The sequence below is a fragment of the Leopardus geoffroyi genome, chromosome D2, assembly GCF_018350155.1.
Source record: "Leopardus geoffroyi isolate Oge1 chromosome D2, O.geoffroyi_Oge1_pat1.0, whole genome shotgun sequence".
NCBI classification, from domain to species: Eukaryota; Metazoa; Chordata; class Mammalia; order Carnivora; family Felidae; genus Leopardus; species Leopardus geoffroyi.
Window position 1 is genome coordinate 60,916,777 of NC_059334.1, and position 23,421 is coordinate 60,940,197.

Genomic DNA, 23,421 nt, shown 5'->3' on the forward strand with positions numbered 1-23,421 from the left:
AAAAGTGGTCTCCTGCCTCACAATTTCCTAGCCAGAATGGGGAAATGCTAAGGTCAAGAAAAGATAAGTATAAAAGACATTTTTAATCTCTTTAAAAGATAGCTGCCTCTTTTTTTAATGTTTGTTTATTTACTTTCGAGAGAAAGAGTGCACAGTCAAGTGGGGGAAGGGCACAGAGAGAGGGAGACAGAGTATCTCAATCAGGCTCCACAGTGTCAGCACAGAGCCTGATGCGGGCTCGGACTCACGAACTATGAGATCATGACTTGAGCCAGAGCCAAAACTAAGAGTCAGACGTTTAACCGACTGAGCCACACAGGTGCCCTAATAATTACCTCTTTAAACAAAGAGGATGGCAATGTATTTTGGGGTTTACAGCATCTGTACAAGTAGAATGTATGACAGCAGTGGCACAAAGGACAGGATACAAGGTGGAGGAAAGAGAGTAATGGAAGGCCCCGGGCCCCAGGAAGACAGACTAGGGTGAACAGTAAAAGGCAACATGGAAAAGGCAATGCAACGAACAATGAGGAAGAAGACCACAGGTGATGAGGATGGGAGAAAAGCCAGAGAGATCCCAAGGACCAGAGACAGGACGGCTAGGATAAAAAATAAAGCAGAAAAAGAGAAAATCAAACCAGGAAAGAATCAAAAGCAGGCAAAAACTATTGCCACCAACTCGTTAATGTTACAATGGGTAATTTAACCCCAGTTACAGACATAAGCCATTTGTACTCGTTGTAAGTCCTACAACTGTACCAACATCCATGGATTTGTATCGTTTTTGTGTTTTCTCTTTAAACCTAACTTTTTAGAACCTAACAGTCATATAACTATCCTATAGGCAACCACAATACTCCTGTATATTAAAAAGAATTGTTTCTACCCAGGAGATTCTACCGCCTTTTAGTCATTTCAATCTCTTTTGATCTCTTTAGACCGTCTGATATTCCCTCAATCTCAAACTTTCACACAATCATACTCTTTTCTCCTAAAATACGAAAATGCCATTATTGCCACTTAGTGTTTTTCTCCTGTTCACCCTTCACCAACATTGGCAATAACTGCAAAGAACTTGCTAATCCATTAATTAAAGATCTCTACTTCCCATTATAGAGGACTAAATTTAGAAAGCCAAATTGGGTTGGGAGGAAACCATGTGTCACAACAAGTGAGATGAATTCCATGGGAGGGGGAGGAGTTACTGGCCTGTTTCTCATAAACGCTCTGACACTAACACACCCTCCTCTGTTGAGAATACAGAGAAGCTCTCATGGGTGGGGCAACCATTCACCCACTGCAATCATCTGAAAAAGACTTTATTGTACCATCAGGTCACAAAAGTCACAGGACCTATCAGCAAGCAAATGCCTCGGGGAGCATGTCTCCTCTGCTTTCCTGAAACCTCCAATTTAGTTACACAAAAGAAAGGGGTGGCAAGCCAGCATTAATTGTACCCTTAGAGAAGGACCACTTCCCGCCAGCAGGGGTGGCTGTGACTTTACTGGGCTACCAAATGGATACAAAGATAAAAGTAAACACTGTAATTTGCTGTTTTTGTCTCTGGCACAGGGGGAGTGGTACAAATGACACTGTCTGTAAACAGTAATAACGCCAGATGTAACACAAAGAACAGGATTCCCCCCATCTCTCCACCCCCTCCCCGCCCCCTCTCCCTATGACATTCCTCCTGAGATTACTCATCTTGAGGAAACACAGAAGACTCCCTATAGTCCATATGCTGCTACCACATGGAATGGAGGGAGAATCCAAGTTTGTACGGACTCCTCCTACCTCACTCTTACTCAAAGCAAGAATCATTAGAACTCAGATATATTCAATTGTTTCTACCGGCTAATTAAAAAAAAAAAAAATGGGGGAGAAGGAATTTGAGAGAAAGTATGGAACAGATATGTGGCATTCCCAGGTCTCGATTAGAAGCATCCTAAACAAACTAAAAAGTTAAAAAAAAAAAAAAATTCATCTGTGCCTAGCCCTAGAGGCTCATAAAAAATATAGAGAAAGAAGATGAATTCAGAAGAGAAAGTTACCTGACCAGAGTTCCCGCCAGGTGTAATGCAGGCGTACTCTACACTTCTTCTGGTAGCAAAGTAGTTTATGTACTACCTGAATGCAGCGTCTGTAACAGAGGAAAACTGGGATAAGCCTAAGAGTCTGATGCAACTCATCGCAGATACCCTTTACTTTGGCAAGACAGCTTTGCTAAGGGCACTAAAGATGCTGGATATGAATTTGTACCATGTCAAAGAAAGACACTTTATCTTTTAAACTGTTCTCCCCCAGCCACCCGCGCACGGTGCTTGTGCTAATTCCCTTTATCACTAGGAAAAGGGGGCTATAATCACATATAGGTCAGCCATTCATTAGGCATTATGGATACCATTCCCTTAAGTTATCCTTCCCCAGAGGAAAGCATTTATCAGTGAAGCAGAATTAGACCACTCCATTCGATGTTGCAAACACAGGATACAAAAATAAAAAATTAAAGACCTTAAGTCTTCAGATCTATTTAAATTTGTTTTTAAATTTTAAATTAAATTTTGGCTTAATTCATAATTAAATTGTATTTACATTAAGAGTTAAATTAAAAATTCATTCTTCACTTGCACTAACCACATTATCAAACACTCAACAGCCACATGAGGCTGGCGGCAACAACACTGGACAGCACAAATATACAGAACTTTTCTATCATCACTAAAACTTCTACTGGATGATACAATTCTACATCAATGGAATATTCAATATTACTCACATCACAGTAACATATATGTTTGGGGGAGTACCTCCAAATAGGCAGCAAATAGGAAAGACATTTTTAAACATTATAAACCTAGGGGCACCTGGGTGGCTCAATTGGTTGAGCGACCGACTTCGGCTCAGGTCATGATCTCGCAGTTTGTGAGTTCGAGCCCAGCGTCGGGTTCTGTGCTGACAGCTCAGAGCCTGGAGCCTGCTTCAGATTCTCTGTCTCCCCCTCTCTCTACCCCTCCCCTGCTCACGCTCTGTGTCTCTCTGTCTCTCAATAATAAATAAATAAACGTTAAAAAAATTTTTTTTTAAATAAACATTATAAGCCTAACAAAAAATGTTTTTTCATCTCTGACTGGGGGACGGTTTTGAAAGCATAAAAAGCCATGGAGGAAAGTACAAAGTTGAATACTCATGAAATTTACTTCCTGAAAATGAATACCTTGTGTGATTTTTTTAATTACATTAAAGCCAAACCGTATGGGAAATTATACTTGTAGCAAAAGATACCAAAGCATTACTACGCTTAATGTGTATGTTTATACAAATTGATAAGAAAAAATAATAACGCCCTTAATAAGAAAGATGGGCAGTGCCGACTTGGTGGCTCAGTCAGTTAAGCATCCAACTCTTGATTTCGGCTCAGGTCATGATCTCACAGTCGTGGAATTGAGCCCTATGTCAGGATCTGTGCTGAGCGTGGAGTCTGCTTGGGATTCTCTTCTCTCTCTTTCTCTCTCTCCTCCTCACCTGCTTGTGTGCACACGCACATGCTCTCTCTCAAAATAAACATTTAAAAACAAAATTTGTAAGTGAATGTTGGTGGTAGCATTATTCATAATAGCCAAAGATATAAACAACACAAATGTCTATCCACTGATGAATGGATAAATAAAATGATGCCACACATCCATACAATGGAATATTAATCAGCCAGAGAAAGGATCAACCATGCAGAGTACATTCCTGCACACCAGCACCTCTCACATGGCCCGGGATCTGGACAGCCTGAACCTCGGCTCTGTTGACAATGCCACCCAACATGGAGCCCCTGCAGAGCAGCAGGGAGACACTACCTGTGCCCCCACTTCTGCCACCACCCTCTGGTTCAAAGGCTATGACACTGTTCCTGAGCTCTGCTCCTGCTTCTGCAGCCACCCAACAGGTGACAACACCAGCCTGGTGGTCTCAATAACTTACACTACTTACCAAACAGAATGAAAATTTTCACAACTGTTACAGCTTTAAAAATACTGGCTGAATTACTCTAAATGTACTGCTTCTCTGGGGCATTTTGTTTCCTGTTTCAACATGAGACAGTTCCACTCTAGCCTGAAGTCTTCTTGTGGGGTCCACTGACGTCTCTACTTTCTTCCAGAGCCTCCCCCCAGGTTTGAGAATCTCTTACTGAGAAAGTCCTGCATGTAAGAGAAGCTTAAAGGAAACATATTCTCCTCAGAGACTACTTCTCCTCCCTCCCAAATCCTGTGGCAGCAGTGGGGCTGGCAGCAAGAATCAAGAAATACAGTCAGGAATGAAATTAATTGGTTAAGTTTCCCCACCTCCTACTGCTCCAGGCAAGACTTGCCTTTTCTCTCTCTCTCTCTCCTTTTTTATAAGTACCTTTCTCCATTATTACTTCACCTACAGCATTCATACACAGATGTGAAATTGTTTCATTTTTGACCCAGATTCTGGTTTGGAGTATTAAGGCTTTCCACACTCTCTATTTCTTCATATTTTACCAGGAGGATTATAAACTTATCTGAAATGGTAGAAATTCATTTTGCTTTCAATTTCTCACTCTGCTGTACGATGCTGAAAAGCAGTACATAATGAGAAGTGAGAACAGCAACCTGGCCTGATGCCCAGCTGGGAGCAGAGAAGTTCACCTAAAAAGGACTTGATGCTCCAAATGCCAAAAGCTGGGAAGAGGGCTGGAGGAGGGGGTGGGGAGATCTGGAAATATGCCCACGGGTAGTAATGAAGAAAGTGAATTCAGCCTGAGGGTGTGACCTTCTGCCCAGCCGCTGTCAGCTTGATGCCTCATTATCTTCTCCATCTTCCCTAACCTCAGGACATTCAATTAGGGAACAGGTGGAAAAAGCAACTGAGAAAGCAAGGCAATACCAAAAAAGTTAGAAACGGGGGTGGGGGGAGGGGTGGGCAGGGAGGGAATTAAAATATTTATGTAGACCAGGGTCATTGGCTGGGATGTGAGGATTTGGGTAGACAGCTACATACCTGTAATTCTACATACTGAACACCCAATCTTATGTCATCCCGCCTTCAACTGTCCACCATCAGCCACTTAGGCAGCCATCTTTCTACTCTCCTATGCTTCCTCCAAGCACTCTACACTCTAATCATCCTGAATTACTTTCTACTCTCCAAACATGCCACACTTTCAAGCCTCTGAACATGCTGGTACCCTGCTTGGTGTGTCCCTCCCTGACTCCTCCACATAGAAAACTCCCACTGTTTCTTCATGACTCAGGTCAAATGCAACCTTCTCTGTTATCTTCTCTGATGCCCCAGTCAGCATTAGTCACCCTGTACAAATCTTCCCTTTGTCACTTATCACAGTAGTAGTTAAGAGTACAGTCTCTGGGGTCGGAGAGACTGGAGTCTGAATCCTGGTGATGCAACTTACTGGGTGTGTGACTATGGTAGTCGGCCTGCAAGATGGCCCCAGTGGTCCCCACCTCCTGGCATATTCATATCCTTGTGTAGTCCCTTCCCACACTGTAAAAGGGTTGGTCTATGTGCCCAATAGAAATGGTGGGTCATTTGAGATCAGGTTATAAAAGACACTATGGCTTCCATCCTAGACTCTTCTCTCTTGGATTACTAGCGTTGGGGGAGGCCAACTGCCATGGCAAGCAACCCTATTGAGAGGGCCACATGGCAAGGAACTGAGGTTTGCCACCAACCATGTAAGTGAGCTTGGAAGCAAATTCTCAAGCCCCATTAGAGTCTTGGATGTCTACAGGCCCAGCTAACACTTTGCAGCCTTGTAAGAAACCTTATGCCAAAACTACCCAGCTAAGCTGCTCCTGGATTCCTGAGCCACAGATACTGAGATAACAAATATTTGTTTTAAACCACTAGGTTTGGGGTCATTTGTACACAGCAATGGGTAACTAATACACCAGAGAAGGGATAGCAATAGCCTAGAATTTACAGTAAGAAAAGCTGGCTTCAGGAAAAGGCAGTGGTGCTTACTAACAGAATAACCCTGAGCGAAGCACTGCATCTCTGGAGTCTAAGTTTCCTTACCTGGAAAATGAAAAAACAACAACTATAATAATAAACTACAAAGTAAATAGCATATCCTAAAACTAGAACATAAGATAATCAAGTAACAAATAAAGTTGCAGTATAATAAATCTGACCCCTAAGGTACTAAGGTTCAGAGATACACCTAAAATGAGCCAAAAACTAATCAGCATTAAAAAAAAAAAAAAAAAGCAGCTTCCATGGTCTTTCAATTAAAATAAAGAATCAGGCTCACTTTCTTTCCTCATTTTCAAAAGAAAATGCAAATAGAAAAATGCAAACTGCAACCTACTTAACCTAAACGTGAAATTTGTAGCATTAATTTAGACCTAAGAAGCCAAGACTACATGAAATGACCTACGGTCTAAAGAGCTGGAGGCCTACTCTATTCAGAGTAAAATCCTTTATACCTCCTAGATCCCAGGCCTGGCACTGGAGTGAGGTACACTGACCTTGCTGTTCACGAAACAACTCTCCTCCTGAAAAAAATGGAAGTACTGATTCTGTTGTCAGACTCAATTTAGATTTTTTTTTTAATGTTTATTTACTTTTTAAAAGAGAAAAAGCACGAGCAAGAGAGGGGAAGAGAGAAGAGGGAAACACAGAATCTGAAGCAGGCTTCAGGCTCTGAGCTGTCAGCACAGCAGGGCTCGAACTCATGAACCGTGAGATTATGACCTGAGCCAAAGTCAGTCACTTAACCAACTGAGCCACCCAGGCACCCCTCAATTTAGATACTTTTTAAGGAAAAAAGATAATATACATATTTGGGATCACACTAATGTAGCACAGCTGTTCTTGGGCACTAAGGAAGAATGAAGAAACATCAAATGAGAGAGAAAGCCTAAAGGCTTAAACTTTATTAAAATAGGATGATTTTCAGTTGCCTCTAGTTGTGTTGGTTTAAAGAAATGGGATAAACAATCTGATCTCAGGAGGCAGGAATCTCCCAACCAGGACACTACATACGTAATTTACCTAGCTAACATGGTTCTGACTAGGCTGCTGAGGACAATGTAGGCTAAGAAGCTCTATCTCTCTGGCCTTTTCCTACATCCTAACTACTTCTGACTACTTTCATGCCAATGCCTAGGGATGACTAAGTGGCCTGCTGGTATTCTGTATCTTTGGATTACAGCAGCCACCCATGATCACTACTTCAGTGCATCAACCTTGTTCTCCATGCAGTGTGCCTAAAGGGATAATGAAGATATGTGCAGAATCCAAACTGTGGTTTGTACAGTTTCTCCCTTCTGGAAAGATGTATAAATCCAGGCCATAAAATGCTCCCTGACACTCATACACAAGTGTGTTTTTCCTGAAGCAAAGTATATAGAAATGTGACTATAAATTTCCTATCACTCAATTCTATAAAATAGATTTGTACACATTAAGCAAACCATGATACTTACACATACAGATCCATAGGAAACTCCTTCATCATGTGTGTTACAATAAACTCTACCATCAGGTCTGAATGGGAAAAGGATAACAATTAGATGAATCAGAATGAAATGCATTCCATGCCTTTGAGTTGGGAAAAAAACCTGAGTATACCTTGCTCTCATGCTGAATGGCAACCGCTAACCACGTCTTTATTCACATACACTGAAATTTATTTTATATAAGGCACTTTTCACAACACTTGCACTACCTGCCACTTGTAAAGTAACAATTAGCTCACTCTCCTACTTCCAGAAGGATACCTTGACCTGCCAATAAATTCACGTACACAGGAGATTTCACTGCACAGATATTTTGTACCATGGCACTAAAGCAAAATGCCAGAGGGAAATCATATTCTGAGAACCGAGCAATGAGGCAAGTAGAGAAGAAATTATGGATCGCATTTGTACAACTCGAGACTCCACTTTAAAGAGATGTCAGTCTATCTCATCTCACAATCACACTCAGTTTGACAGATATTGACTGAAATGGTCTGTGGGGCTTTGGGTCAATGGAGGCTTATTATATAGTCTTAATTACTGTTTCTAAAATCAGGTAGATTTAGGAACTAGGGCTGAAAATCCAAGTGAAATGGGATTAAGAGTTCATATTATTCCCCTGAGGAAAATGCAGAATTCTGGGCAGACAAAATTCCCTAAGTTACAACCCCCTACTGTCAGCTCTGTCAGCCTCATCTCAGCTTAATTTACTCAAAGGAAATTTTTATATAGCTGAACCTTGAACCTCAAGCCTCCTGGCCAGCTGACACATCAATATGAACCAAGAAGAGAGTGAAGAATTTGAAATCTTGATCAGGAATAAAACATTTTACAAATTTAAATCATGTACCAGGCTTAGACTTACCCATTTATCTCCCTGGAAAGATCTTTCTCTTTGAACAAGAGAACGCTTTAATTGAGCAATCTAGTCACCGGAGTTGTTTTACCAAACTGAACAACAAACATGGTTTCTTACATCAGAGAAGAAACGTAACTAGTAACTTCTCTGAGGGAGAAGCACATCAACCAGGATCTATCCCTCCTCTTAATCATGAAAATCCGTCACTGGCTCAGGAAAATGCCAATTTTGATAAGACTCACCCAGTACTGCACATACTAAGGGACGGCAGGGAAGGTTCTTGTCTGCTGCCTTCTTCCTGTGTCTCATAGGCTGCACACAAAAAAGAAATGAAATTAGTGGACACATGAACTGACATCCAATGGCTCATCATCATGTTCTTCATGCAAATAAAATCACTCTACTGACATGCTACCTTTTCTTTCTTTTTCTAGTGATGGGGGTGGGGTGGGGCAGGGAGGACTTATAAATGCTTCTCAGTTATCAATGCAGGCCTGTGACAAAAACACAATTCACAGCAAGACAACAGCCCCAATGGACACTGAAGCATACTACAATGGGAAAGCTGTTGTTTTTACCTTGATTTTATCTACACAAGGGACATTACTAAGAACAAAAGAGACATACTGGTATCTTTTCTTTGATAAAATAATTAAGAAAAAGAAGAGGAGCAGGTAACTGTGTAGAGGCAGCAACAGTAGCAGTTGCAAAAAACAAAAGTTAAGTTTGAAATGTAAACCTCAACATGATATTTTTAAACATATCTCCAAGTTCTAAGAAATTCCCTGATCTTCCAAATTCAATTTCCCCCACCTCTCAGATAAATATAGCAGCATGTGGTCTTAACTATCAAAGGTCACAGGGCATTTTGCAAATGAAAGGCTTAGACCCTTCTCCTTGTGGAAAGCTACTGATTTCTGATACTTCTACTAATACATTCTAATATTACTGCCATGAGAATATGGTTGTGGATCTTTTCATCCTCTCTTGAGTAAGAAAGAGCTCCATGACATGCAAAAAAAAAAAAAAAAATTCCAACAACAGGCATGGGCCTGTTGAACAGCAGTTAAGCAAAAGTTCTTTAGTACAACATTCCACCCACATTTGTTCTAAGTAGGATCAATTTCATCCTCCCAAATCCTGCCAACACACCAAAAATTTCCTCTAAGAAAAACAAGAAACAAAATCACACCTACCATTCTATGTAAGTTTACTCGAAAGTTCATATTGTCGTCATGCAAAAATGCATTGGCATACTGATCCTTAAAAAATAGAAATAAGGAGAAAAAGTAAGGAATGAGAGCTATATTTAGGAAACTCAGTTTATAATCTATCACACTTGCTATAAATCCTTGGACTTCAAGAACTACTACTTTCAAGGACCAGTTGAAGAGCTAATGAGATGAGCCTAGAATCTTAATGTCAAACTCTACTTAAGCCAGGAGACTTTCCTTAGATATAATTCCACAATGTGTCTCTAACTGGTCAAAAATCTCTCAGCAAATTACAAACAATAAAAATTAAGGCACAGGGACTTGAGGCGAATGCTGAGAGGAATCTGTTTTCTTATTTTCTCTTCCTTTCCATCTGCCCAAGGAGCCTGCTCTATTTGTGACAGCTTGAAGGTTTTCATCAGGGCTGCAGGATACATGTGCAGACTCCACATGAGGAGCCACGATTAGGAAGAAAGGTCTGTACTCCACTGGGAATGGGCTTGGCACAACAGGAGAAAACTGCTATGCTGGCAGCAAGGCAGCAGGGAAGACCCTGTCTATCTCTGGCCTTGCTCAAGACTGATGGAAAATCAAAAACTTCTCACCCGTGGATCAGTAATAAATATCCCTTGGCCCTTTCCCAACACTGTTTTTGAAGATCTGACAGACTCCAATTACTAAGAACTGTTACAATTTGTGAAAAACAACTCCTTTAAAGATAGAAAGATTTCTGAAAAGCAATTACAACCAGCCCACTGCTAATAAGTAGCTCTTGTAGCGGCACCTGGCTGGCTCAGTCAGAAGAACATGCGACTCTTGATCTTGGGTCATGAGTTCCAGCCTCATGCTGGATGGAGAGACTGAGAGAGAAAGAGCACAAGCCAGGGAAGGGGGCATAGGAAGAGAGAGAGAGAGAGAGAGAGAGAAAGAGAATCTTAAGCAAGCTCCACACTCAGCATGGAGCCCAACTCAGGGCTCAATTTCAAGACCTGGAATCATGACTTGAGCCGGAATCAAGAGTCGGACATGCTCGTCCGACTAAGCCACCCAGGTACCCCAAGATTACTTAAGTAAATAAAACCTAAAAATAATAATAATAATAACAAGCAGCTCTTCTATAACCAGCAACCCATAACCTGGTGAAAAGTAGGTCACCTTTTCACAGAGAATATAAAAAGGGAAAAACTGAGCAAGATCTTTACTCCATGTGGACCACCTTTACTATTTTTCTTAAGAGAGAAAAGATGAAAATAAGGAATAGTAAAGGAGGAAACTGAAGAGAAAATTTAGCTCTAAATTGACTCAAGTCCTGCCCATAACCAGGGATCAGCCTAAGTGAAACCATTTGGGTCCTGTGGTTTTTTTTTTTACACCTTTGTTGCCACCAAGATGCAGGGTGAGTTCAGGCCTAATTAATCCAACCAAAAGAGCCTCCTTATAAAGCACCTTTTATTTTTACCCTTGGGTTCTTGTTCTTCACCAAACTGCAATCAGCCCAACTTTACTCAGGTTCTAATTCCTCTCTTTGGCTTTTCTCTCCACCAACTCCCCACAGGAAACTTGAGCTCCATTTTTTTTTTAAGTTTTTTTTTTTTTTGAGAGAGAGAGCAAGTGGTGGGGAGAGTGGGGTGGGCAGAGAGAGAGGATCCCAAGCAGGCTCCTCATTGTCAGCTCAGAGCTAGACGTGGGGCTCGAACTCACGAATCATGAGATCATGACTTGAGCCGAAGCAAGAGTCGAACGCTTAACCAACTGAGCCACCGAGGCACCCTGGGCTCCTTTTCTCATTTTGCTAAATGCAAAAAACCCAACATGGACAGCTTCAAAGGGGCATTATCATTTTTTCTACAGAGGCTTAAGTCTATTATTTAAAACTCTTTAAGAGCTCGCTCTCCTTCTCTCTCTGCCCCAACCCCCACTCATGCTCTGTCAAAAATGAATAAACATTAAAAAAAATTTTAAAAAGGGGGGTCACCTGGATGGCTCAGTTGGTTAAGTGTCCAACTTCTCACAAGTTCATCAGTTCGAGCCCCACATGGGGCTTTATGTTGACAGCTCAGAGCCTGGAGCCTGCTTTGGTTTCTGCGTCTCCATCGCTCTCTGCCCCTCTCCCACTCATGTTCGCTCACTCACTCTCTCTCTCAAAAATGAATAAACATTAAAAAAAAAAAACTCTTAAGAGCTCACATCTTCTAGTCTGAAATTACCGAAGTTATAACACCACTCATTATTAATTAATCCAGTATATACTAATTGAGCCTCTATTACATGCTAGATGCTGAGAATACTGAGAACACACTGGTGAAGGAGACAAAGTACTTGGTATCAGAGTTTACATTCCTTTTTTTTTAACTTTATTTATTTATTTTGAGTGAGTGAGTGAGAGAGAGAGAGCACGAGGAGAGAAGTGACAGAAAGAGAGGGAGAGACAGAAGATCCCAAGCAGGCTCTGCACTGCCAGCACAGAGCCTGACATGGGGCTCAAACTCAAAAAACGTGAGATCGTGACCTGAGCCGAAACCAAGAGTTAGAGGCTTAACCAAGTGAGCAACCCAGGCGCCCCTCAGAGCTTACATTCTAGTGGGAGGAATGTAGGGAGACAAACAAAGAGGAAAGAGTTTCCCTTCCAAGCTTTAGGAACCTAAAGGAACAAGAAAAGGGCAGAAAAAAGCACCCTGTAAGAGATGGGCTACTATCAGAAGGCTAGCAGCACCTACCTCTGCAATACACGTAAGTATAATCAAACAGAGTTTGCCACTGTGAAGTCGGTGCTCATCTGTAAAGAAAAAATAAACCCTTCTCTCCATATCATCCAAACCATGTTTCTATACAGAAAAAGATATGTATCATCAAAATGAACATTTCTACTTTCCCCCTCTTTCACAAAATTCCTGAATGAAAATCAAGGCTCTACTTGCATAATTCTTGCTTTTCTACCTGGCAAAAGAATTCCTCCAGAAGATTTTTTTTCTAAAATATTCTGGCAGTCTGATGGACCACTAACCACCTTCCTGAGAGCCATCTACTTAATATAATGGCTCCTACTGTCATGGCCCACATTAGGGCCATGCCCTTTGTTTCCATATCAACCCTTTGCTTCTAAATAGTCAGGTCCTTTCCCCACCCCTCCCATCTACCAGCTAGAAGCACCACCATCTATATCCGCCTCCCACAAAATCTGGAAAGGTTTTATAACTGTTCATAGCAAACTGGCAGTGGAATCAGAAACAAATTACTTGAAGAACAGGGTCCACCCCATGCCTTTCCTTGTACTGTGCACACTATTTATGACCAGAAAAGCTGTGAACTCTTCATCATTTTTCTTTCCTTCCTGCCAAAGTTATTCATTCTACAAATATTTACTTAGTACCTACTATGTGGCAGGCACTGTGCTAGGCATTACAGATACAGCACTGAACTAAACAAAGGTCCCTGGTCTCCCAGGACCCACATTCTAGTTATTAAAAAAGAAGGTAACCGGGGCGCCTGGGTGGCTCGGTCGGTTAAGCGTCCAACTTCGGCTCAGGTCATGATCTCACGGTCCATGAGTTCGAGCCCCGCGTCGGGCTCTGTGCTGACAGCTCAGAGCCTGGAGCCTGTTTCAGATTCTGTGTCTCCCTCTCTCTCTGTGCCTCCCCTGTTCATGCTCTGTCTCTCTCTGTCTCAAAAATAAATGTTAAAAAAATAAAATTAAAAAAATAAAAATAAAAATAAAAATAGAAAAGAAGGTAACCTCAACAGCAGGGCTCTAGGCCCACACAAATGACCAAGAAAGAGCTACTCCGTCACTGCCAATTACCAGAACCATGAAAGCTTATTTACTTTCCAAGATCTTTGTGGGTGAGGAGGTGAAATGGAAGCAAAAAGAGGGTTCATGCCAGAATATTCAAAAAGGACAAATGGTTTATGATGTCTCAAATTAGCTTTAACAGGACCTGGATTGAAGTCCATTCCGAGAGAATATCTATTAACAGATTACAGTGCTATAGAAATGAGCTAAGAGAACTCACCCTGACATTAACCTGCTACTGCCTCAAAGATAAAATCAACTAAAACCTGACAATTAGAAGGCATAATGGGGGTTATAGTCCAGAAATACATTCATCTCTTCTCATAGACAATGCAAATACAGTAATAATACTTACCTGACATTCCCCAGAGCTTACATCAGAGTTCCTAGGCAGCCAGAAGAGAAATGCCCCCGCCTGTGCAAAACTAGATTCATGAGACTCTTCTACTTATCTGCAATTTCTCTGGCACTATCCTCCCTTTCCTCAAAAGCTGATAAGCAACTCCTGTAAAAAAAGCCTGCAGCTATCTCTCCACTTAAGAAAAAAAAAAGTGTTTCTGAATACAAAACGAAGGCATATTTCATTATAAACTTTTTTAACTCAGAAAAGCACAAAAAAAGGACAACAAAAAACAAGTTTAATCACCCCACCCATTTGTCCTAACTGGTAAAATTTTGGTGAATCAACTTTAAAGTCTGCATAGATATACATATATACACATATACATTTTAGATATACATATATATTTTTAATATTTTTGCCTACTGTCTATTTTTATCTTAGAGAGCAAGAGCACACGTGCACGAGCAGGGGAGAGGCAAAGGAAGGTGGCAGGGGGCAGAGGGCGATTGGGAGGGGCAGAGGGAGAGACAGAATCTTAAGCACGCTCCATGCCCAGTGCAGACCCCAAGGTGGGGCTCGATCCCACAACCCTGGGATCATGACCTGAGCCGAAATCAAGAGTTGGATGCTCAACTGACTGAGCCACCCTGGCATGCCCCACCTAATGTCTATTTTTAAGATTAATCAGATACTCCTTCAAGGTAACAATACCCCAAATTAGAAGAACCTCAGGAGAAAAAGGCTTTGAAAGCAGAGCTGAATCAAAGGAATGATAAAATTTTGGAGAATGGAGAGGAGAGGAACAACTGGGTAGAGGACACACAGGTAGCTTCAAAAGCATGATTTCTTCAGGTTGAGTAGCAGGTTTATATATGTTTGTTTTATTATGCTTCACAACTTGTGCTATTTGTTATGCTTACTATAAGCCTCATAATTTAATATTCATACATATAAGAAGTATCTTTTTATAGGTATCAAATAATATATAATAAAGAAGAAAGAGCTAATATCTGGATAGGGGGACAGAGCAGAGCCAAGACAAAGTTGCTTCTATTGCTCCTAAAATCATAATGACATCCTATCAGTCAGGGCATACAGAAGGTCAGGGGATTAACAGATAGCAAGAGCTGGGCCAATGTAGCACAGGAGACATTTTTCTTCTTCTGTTCCTCACTCCCTCAGTCTCACAGGAGCCATATTTGACATTAATTCTCCATCATACCTAACACTGCCCCTTGCCATATTTAGGCTGACTGTTGGCAAAGACCAATCCCAGCCTGAGTTCAGAGAGACAGCCTGAGACCACGATGCTACCATTAATCTGCCCTCAACTTTGCCTTCTATTTTACGTACGACAAAGTGACCAGGACAAAGAAGTTTATAAAATCATTAGAGCTGAAAGTAAGTTCCACGGGCCTCAGTTCACTGTTACATAGCAAGCAAAGCTACAAGTTCATTTGCAGGGTCCCATCTATACAGTCTTTTCTGTGGTTGCTATGACATTTCTAGAGAAAGGAAGAGGTTATCTCCCTCCACAAAGGAGAAGCCAGGGCCCCAGGAAACATAAATACACAAAAGTCTTGTTATCCTGGCCTGCCAGATCTCACCTGCTGAGTCTCAGAGGCCCACCAACCATCTCTGCCACTCCACTCAGAGCGGACTGAGATACATACTGGATAGAATCTGCTGGGTTTCCTCCCAATCCCCTCTCACGCCTAGCCCAACTATTACCCTTCCCTACTACCAGTTAAAAGACTATAGATGTAACAGATGAAGAACAGGAGACCAGAGACAACAAACTCAAACTTTTCCAACAGCCACTCCCCTCCTGCTTCCACTCTACATCTCTAGATGGGTAAGGACACTTCTGTTTTAAGTGTTAAGGAACACTGTCCTCCTCAATCTCACCTCTTCCTACGGTACTCAGTACAATAGTCCACGAATTCTCACCACAAGCTGATGCTTCCAATTCTTGTCCTCAAAAGGGAAGTCCCTGATGCATGCTAATCCCTCCCCTTCCCACACAATAGACTTTGCATCTACTTACCAAAATCTGCTAAAATCACTTGCTAGTTTTTGTAAAGACCAATTTTTTTTTCCTGTTCATATTTTTGAAGTACTCCCCCTCCAGCTCCAGGTTTTCCCAACACCACCTAATTGCCATCTGGCAGTGAGAAATCACTGTTTTCCAGTAATCAGGACCATCACCCTGTACAGGAGGCCCCAACAGTTCATCCAAAGTTTCAAAGTATTAATGCTGCTCCTTGATTCTAGCTAAGTAGCTGCCTGCCACACCTCCTGCTTCCTGAGCCCCCAAAGTAGCCTGCCTTACCTTTGGTGTCCTGCATGACAATCGAGCTGTACTTTAAGAAGGTTATGAGTAGATTACTGGTCTGTACATCTGCATCCAGTGGGAGTTCCACAGAACTTATAACTGGAATAGAACAGATGAAATGTATTTAGCCTATAACATATTCTAAGACTTCTACTTACATAGCCAATTTGCTAGCAGACAAAAAATCACCAAATAAACTTTTTCCACAAAAGAGGGAGGACCAAGTGCTTCGCATTAAACCCTTAGCTACTGTTCCTAGGCCTCTAGAGCCCTTCCTACTCCCATGATTGGTCCCAAGACCAATACCTTTCCTGTAATATAGGAGAGCAGGTCTCCGGGAACAGTGCTTTTCTCCCAACATCCTAAAAAGGGTCTTTTGATTCTGCTTTTAGCGTCAAGTAACACAAAAGTGTTCAGGGCCCTTCTTAAAGGCACTCTGATTTGTACCTAAGGGAAAGATCTCTGTATTGAATATAAATGAGCCTTGCTTTGATGAGTCTCCTGCTTAAAATAAATGACAATTCATTCCTAATAAGGAGAAATCTTGCTCAGTTTTAAGAATAAGACTTTAGGCTAGAAATACCCAAGATGGAAGGGAAAAAAGTTAAGACAGAATTACATGCAAATTCTACTCCTTAATCTCTTCCCCTGCCCCGGCCCCCGAAACGGAACCTGAAAAAGAATACTGAAATACTGAAAACAGGTGGACACTATTGATTGGGATAGCCTGGAAACTGAGTTTTATACACCCAGCTACTTATTATTTCCAAGAGAAATTACCCCTTGTCCCCACTCTCTGAGCCACAGTTGTAATGAACAATGAGGGACCAAACCAGGGCTAACCCACACAGAATCGTCTTTCTGTTTTTGTTTTTTTTTAAAGTAGGCTCCACATCCAATGTGGGGCTTGAACTCACAACCCTGAGATCAAGAGTCTCATGCTCTATCAACTGAGCCAGTCAGATGGCCCCAGAACAGTCTAAATGCAGATATATCAAGTTTCTAAGACTTTAAATTAGACTTAGACATCTTGTTAACTGTTTTTACACTAAGACATAATATAAAAGCAAAAGGAGGCTCATGATGGCTCAGACAAGCTAGAAAATCTATAGCTTTCTGCAGTATTTTCACCTGTGAAGACTCAGCTGAGTTTGGGATATTACTCATAATATGTATTCACAACCATAGTGGATCCTTCTGGAGTTATTATGATGTATGCTGAGAACATTTATTAACAATGGGAAACATTTGCATATAATGGTTCCATAACACACAACAAGCACAACAGAAAGCCTTATGAGAAGAAATTAGCATGTCCAATCCTTGGCTGTTTTCCCACAGTTCAGCCTCCCAAAACTAATAAAAGACAAATATATTTTTATGTTCAAATACTAAAAGGTCTTAATTCACGTTATGGGTTAATGACCTGAGACTACTACTACAAGCCTATTTTGAAGCTCAGAGCCCATAATCATTCCTTTGTCCAATACAAAGAGGAATCTAACTGGTAAGTGGGACTTTTTTCCCCACTCACACACAGCAGTAACTGGAAAAATGTCTTATGTAATATGCAGAAATATAGAAGTATATGTATTTTTAGTTTACCAGAAAGTCCTCTCATGCCAAGGCTGAGTTGTCAAATGTCAAGTCTGAGCTGGGAACAAATGTTACATCTAAACTCCTGGCTTTTAAAAATAATGGCTTCAGTGACATACCTTTAAATATAACTGGGCCACTGAGCACCACTATACATAATTAAAGACAAAAACCTGGAAACAAGGTTATAACGCTTAGGATCCCTATAGATAGGAAATGAGTTAGGAGAGAGGAAAAAGGACAAAATAGAAGAAATAGAATAAAATCCCTCATAAATTAAAATCCCCTTCTTAAGGAAGAGTTATTCCTTGATCTTTGGCTTCATAATTCTTCCCAGCAGCCTCTGACAAGGGAGACAGTCATTTGAAAGTGGGCTGACTCCATCTTCCCACTAGAAAAAATAAAAGCTCAACTGGTTGTAGGTAAGTAAGCACAAATCCTGCCATTGCATAATCAAGTGTGTGGGTGGAATGTTCACAATGAACAGTTTGAAAGGCAGTTCTCTGAAGCATCCAAACCCCAACATCACATGGAATTCAGATATATGGATATGGATATATATATATATATATATATATATATATATATATATATGGCTTTTGATATCCATGGTAACCAGGCAGGCTTCGTCCTTAAAGAGAAAGAACAGTATTTCCATTGGATTATTCAGTGACCTGAAAAAGCAAAGACAAGTAAGCAATCCTTACTACTTGCTCCTTCTCACTAAGATATTTTGGAATTTGGCTTTCAGTTCCAAACAGATCCAACTTGCTACCATAGACCTGAGTACGAATGGCACCTTCCTGACACTCTTCTGTACCAACACCACTTTTACTACCTTGAAATGCTACTGCCACAGGTGCTATATGAAAATTTCAAGGAGAAAAGGCAGATCAAACAAGATCATTTCTTGTACAGACAGTAGAGAGGCACAGAGAAAGGATCAAAGTTGGATTTCCTATATTTCTTTACCCAAAATTCAGTAAACATTTCAGGTAAAACATCAAGTATTAAACAAAGATTATTTTTAGGTTAATGTACTCTATCAAACACACTCAGGTGACAACAAAGCTTATTGGGCAAAATTCATAACTTCTTTCCTGCTACCTTTTTCTTAAGTTCCAGCCATAAAATCTATAGAGTGGAAATTTGTGTGCATGCGTGGGGTGGGGGGGGGGGGGGGGGGTTAGGGGTAGAAGTCTTAAATACCCACCAAATTCCAATTATAATACACTCAAAGCTTGATATTTTCCCCCTGTGAGTGCTGGCAGACACATATCAGTATGTAATATCTTAGGGTTCACTTTCTCATGCATGTACTCAACTCATGCATGTAATATTTACTAAGCAGTGACCATGCCACGCACTACACTGGTCAGACAATAGTGAACAAAACAGACATGGTCCCTGCCCTGACCCATGTCCTGGATCTTAGTCTCAACTCTCACTAACAGTAGGTGAACCATTTATTTCTCTGGCCTCAATTCCCTCATTTGACCAATGGTAACATGAGATAACATTACTATCTTACATTTATTTCAGAGAGACCTTCATAAAGTATCTCATCAGAGCCTCACAAGTATCCTGAGAGTTTGGCAAGACAGGCATCACTGACCTCAGAGGTCCCTTTCAGATCTAGCACTCCATGATTCTACAACCATTTCCTGAGGACAGGCTTCTAACACAGAGAAAAGCACCTGACTGTCTTTTCCAAAATTTCCATTGGAGCTTCAGAAGTCCTAAAGGATATCACCTCAGACAATTTCTTAAGTGAAAGAATTAACAACTGTGTTCTTTGTTCAACACAGCTACACTCACCCTGAAAGATTCAAGATCGTATTAATCAAGAAAACATGAGGTGGTGGGTTTACCATCAGAGGAGGGTGGTGTGGTCCCAAGTGGTGTGGCTGGGGTTGTCGGAGCAGGACTGACAGGGGTTGTCACCAAGCCCATCTCTGGATGACTCTGAAAGAGAACAGAAGCAGGTAAGAAAAGACATAACCTAGTTCTGAGTAGCCTCCCCACAACAGTCTTTCTGGTATTCCTGGCGTCATAATTAGATGGAATGCTCACTGAGGAGGGACTGCTTCTGCATTGAGTTCCCGTGAGAAAGTGATTCCTGTTGATGCTTGCTAAATTCTAATAAGAAGCTCTGTGGGCAAGTTTTCTTTAAGCAACTAAGTTCCCATTACATAAGTTTTCTGCAGAACCATGCAAATATAAAACTGGGGTAAACAAATACCTGAGATTATTCTACCAAAAAGAGGGCATCTACAGTCCTAACTGAACCTGGGAAAGGACTCCTCTCCTCAGATCAACCTAAAACACATACATAGACCGTCTTGATGACCACACAGTTGACGAATAAGTACAGGCGAAGCAAGTGGATAAGAGGTGTTATAAAAAGAGCTAGCAGACAGCAGTCTCCCTGTTCCACAACCAATAAGAGTGTACAGTGTGGAAGCAGAGACATGGGGGAGACATCCACTGGGACCCAAACAGATGACTCCTCTGTCCCTGACCTTCCTTAGCCACCTCTGTCACATTAGCTCTTGAGAATTAAGCTGAGTGGCAGCTATTCCCTTCTCCTCCCCAACAGCTTTTCCAGCCTTTCACCTTCCTCATCCCTCCTTTAACATCAGTGACAGACACCAGACAACAGACAAACATAATGAGAATGGTGGATAAAATCTCTCATGTTCTCAGTCTTGATAAATAATAAGTGTCCTCATAGGCAGAGCCTAAACCAGCACACTACTTTTTAAGCATGGCCTCATTTTGTTGTTGTTGTTAAATAAAACTCAATCAGTGATTCCATCCATACACATCTGCCCTGTGAGACAGAAAAAAGCATAAACATAAACAAACGTTCTTTTAAAAGAAACCTGCATACATATTTTAAACATTCTGACTCTAAGATACAAACACTTTATCAATTTTTAAAGACAGCTTTCATGGCCAGCACTTGAGCTCCTGGCCTGTTTTAGTCCCTCTCTACCAACTACCGAAGACATCCCAAGCTAGGAAGTGACCTAGCACTCAGGATCCTGTGACTTCCTGCTTTCGATACGCATAGACCATTTTTTCTCCTAACAGCTAGCCTTATGCTAGATACGATACTTTTTACTTTTGTACTCGGGAAATTGGTGAAATAAGACAAGTGACTTGGCCTCTTTTATCTCTAGTTGCAATTCCACAGTGGTTTAGGAAGCAGAAAGCCTGACATGAAAATCCATATGGGAATTGCCAGTGAGCAAAATGAAGTAATCTCAACTTGTCTGGGTTAACAGAATCAGTAAACTGGTCAAATGAATTAGTAGACTGGTCAAAACCATTGACTTTGCATACTATCAGACCCGCTTCAGCCCTAGATGGAAACATACATAATTGAGGACAACCCGATACAGAGGCAACTAATGCAACTCTTTGTTACTACCACTTACCAATACAAAGCAGGGGTTAAACGGGCAGAGCCAGCGAGGCTTTTCAATGGAGTGAATCTGTATGAAATTCAGGGAGAAGAAGGATTGGAGTTTTTAATATAACCAACCTGGGCTAACACTGTGATGAAGTTGCGATTTAAATGAACAGCTTCATAAAGTGCCAGAAGGATGGCCTCATTGGTTCTAAAGAAAGAAAACAAAGAGAACAAACTGGAGAGGCTCTTATAGTGGAAGAGTTAAAACACTATGACCAACAAGATAAAATTTCACCCAAGTTCCTCATTATCAATCCCTTTGAGTTTCTAATGTTCCCTTTATTTCCTTGTTGGGTTTATGTAAAGGGTATATAGGCAAGGAGTCAGGGCTTTAATTTTAATTCCTTAGGACTAGTTCTTATTCACTTCATTCCCTACTTTCCTTCTCATTTTTCTACCCCAATTCAGTTAAGTCCTTAACTGGCTCAGACACCTAGCCCCCCTTCATTTCATTCCAGACACAGCTGAGAACCATTTTTCAGCTTCTTAGAGCTCAACAGACATGTCCAAAGGAGTGGTTTCTAAGGGTCCATTATTGTTTACAACCCAAGAAACATCTGATAAATCACCATAAAAGTTTGAATCCATAGAAGATTAACAAGAGGTAACGTTTCACACTCCTATCCAGCCAGATAGCCCACACTAGAGTTCAAGTCACCGCACAAGAATGTCAGCCACTTACTGTACTGAGATTTTCTCATGAGCATCTGCTATGAACATGCTGCCCACCTGTGGAAGGAAAGAGGAATTGCAGATTTATAGCAGGGAAATGTGAAAGGGGCTCTGTGCCGGTGAAGCCTTTAAATCAGTGAAAGGACAAGCTGCTTGCAGCCTGAGGGAACAGGGAACTGGCCCACCCATCCTACAGACGAAAACCAGCCCACTTTAAAGATCTTCAAAGAATCACAAGAACTCCACTAAATTGTCTTTCCTTAAGGGGCCTTAAAACAGAACAATCAGGACTTTGGTCCAGCTCTCCTCTTCAATGTGTAAGTTCAGTAACCGCTGACAGCAAGTAAATGGTAACCTAGACCTCCTTGTCACTCTGCATCTTTCCCAAAAGTTGCTTATTTGAAGTCAGAAACTAACTTATAAAGAACACCACAGAAAGCACACTGATTTCATCCAACATAGAGCCATCTTCGGAGGAATATTTGGGTTTCAGACCAGAAATGTCTATGTGAGACCCACTTTCAGATCATAAAATCTTTAGTCTGTGTTGTAGGCAGGGCAGCCAAAGAAGTAAATGGAGTAGGCTATCTCCAATCTGTGTGATATCAGAGGCACTGAGAAAGATGCCCATCCCTCTAAAAATACTTTTCCATCTGCCTACTGATGCTCCCAAACTATGCAGCTCAAACTTCCTTTGTTTCATACAAAACTTTTCCTTCCTGGCTAAAAGGCCAGGATCCCTGGGAGCAGTATAATTATATCCAATTCATTTAACCAAATACCAACACAGTGCTCATATTGCTCTGACCTCTGAGAAACTTTATTCACTTATGCTTCAAAGTTAAAGAGCTTATCAGATCCTTTTCTGAGAGTAGACTCTAAGAAAGAAGAAGGGAAGATGACAGGCATTGAGGGGAAAAAGCTGCCTTTTCGGGGATAGATGGATGATTATTTTTTGCAGTGAACTCAAAAACTGTCTTGCCTGACAGCTGATCACTTGAATACTAATGTCCAAGAAGAAAGACTTTCTAAATCTGCCTAGATTCTAAGACCTTCTAGATTTATCTCTTAAAAATTAGTCCCAGCAGGAGCACCTGGGTGGCTCAGTAGGTTAAGTGACCAACTTCGGCTCAGGTCATGATCTCATGGTTCATGGGTTTGAGCCCTGTGTCGGGCTCTGTGCTGAGCACTGCTCGGAGCCTGGAGCCTGCTTCAGATTCTGTGTCTCCTTCTCTCTCTGCCCCCTCCCCCGCCTTGTGCTATAAGTCTCATTCTGTCTCTCAAAAATAAATAAATAAATGTAAAAAAAAAATTTTTTTAAACAAAATTAGTCCCAGCCATTCGCAATTATGTGGATAGAACTAGAGGGTATTATGCTAAGCAAAATTAGTCAGAGAAAGACAAATATCATATGACTTCACTCACATGAGTACTTTAAGATACAAAACAGATGAACATAAGGGAAGGGAAGCAAAAATAATATAAAAACAGGGAGGGGGACAAAAACATAAGAGACTCTTAAATACGGAGAACAGAGGGTTGCTATAGGGGTTGTGGGAGAGGGGGATGGGCTACATGGGTAAGGGGCATTAAGGATTATCTACTCCTGAAATCATTGTTGCACTATATGCTAACTCG

At 41.2% G+C, this 23,421-nt stretch overlaps 1 protein-coding gene across 2 annotated transcripts in view; it reads right to left on the bottom strand.

Moving 5' to 3' along the window:
• Nucleotides 1-23,421, bottom strand: part of ARMH3 (armadillo like helical domain containing 3) — a 175,564-nt gene that overhangs the window by 119,725 nt on the left and 32,418 nt on the right. For both annotated transcript variants that reach the window (XM_045438667.1, XM_045438666.1), the window contains exons 12-20: nucleotides 21,794-21,840; nucleotides 21,184-21,259; nucleotides 19,505-19,598; nucleotides 16,035-16,136; nucleotides 12,287-12,345; nucleotides 9,552-9,617; nucleotides 8,598-8,667; nucleotides 7,464-7,524; nucleotides 2,052-2,140 (exon numbers count right to left, since the gene is read on the bottom strand). In XM_045438667.1, coding sequence (XP_045294623.1) covers nucleotides 2,052-2,140; nucleotides 7,464-7,524; nucleotides 8,598-8,667; nucleotides 9,552-9,617; nucleotides 12,287-12,345; nucleotides 16,035-16,136; nucleotides 19,505-19,598; nucleotides 21,184-21,259; nucleotides 21,794-21,840 — 664 coding nt within the window. The remainder of the gene's footprint in view (nucleotides 1-2,051; nucleotides 2,141-7,463; nucleotides 7,525-8,597; nucleotides 8,668-9,551; nucleotides 9,618-12,286; nucleotides 12,346-16,034; nucleotides 16,137-19,504; nucleotides 19,599-21,183; nucleotides 21,260-21,793; nucleotides 21,841-23,421) is intronic.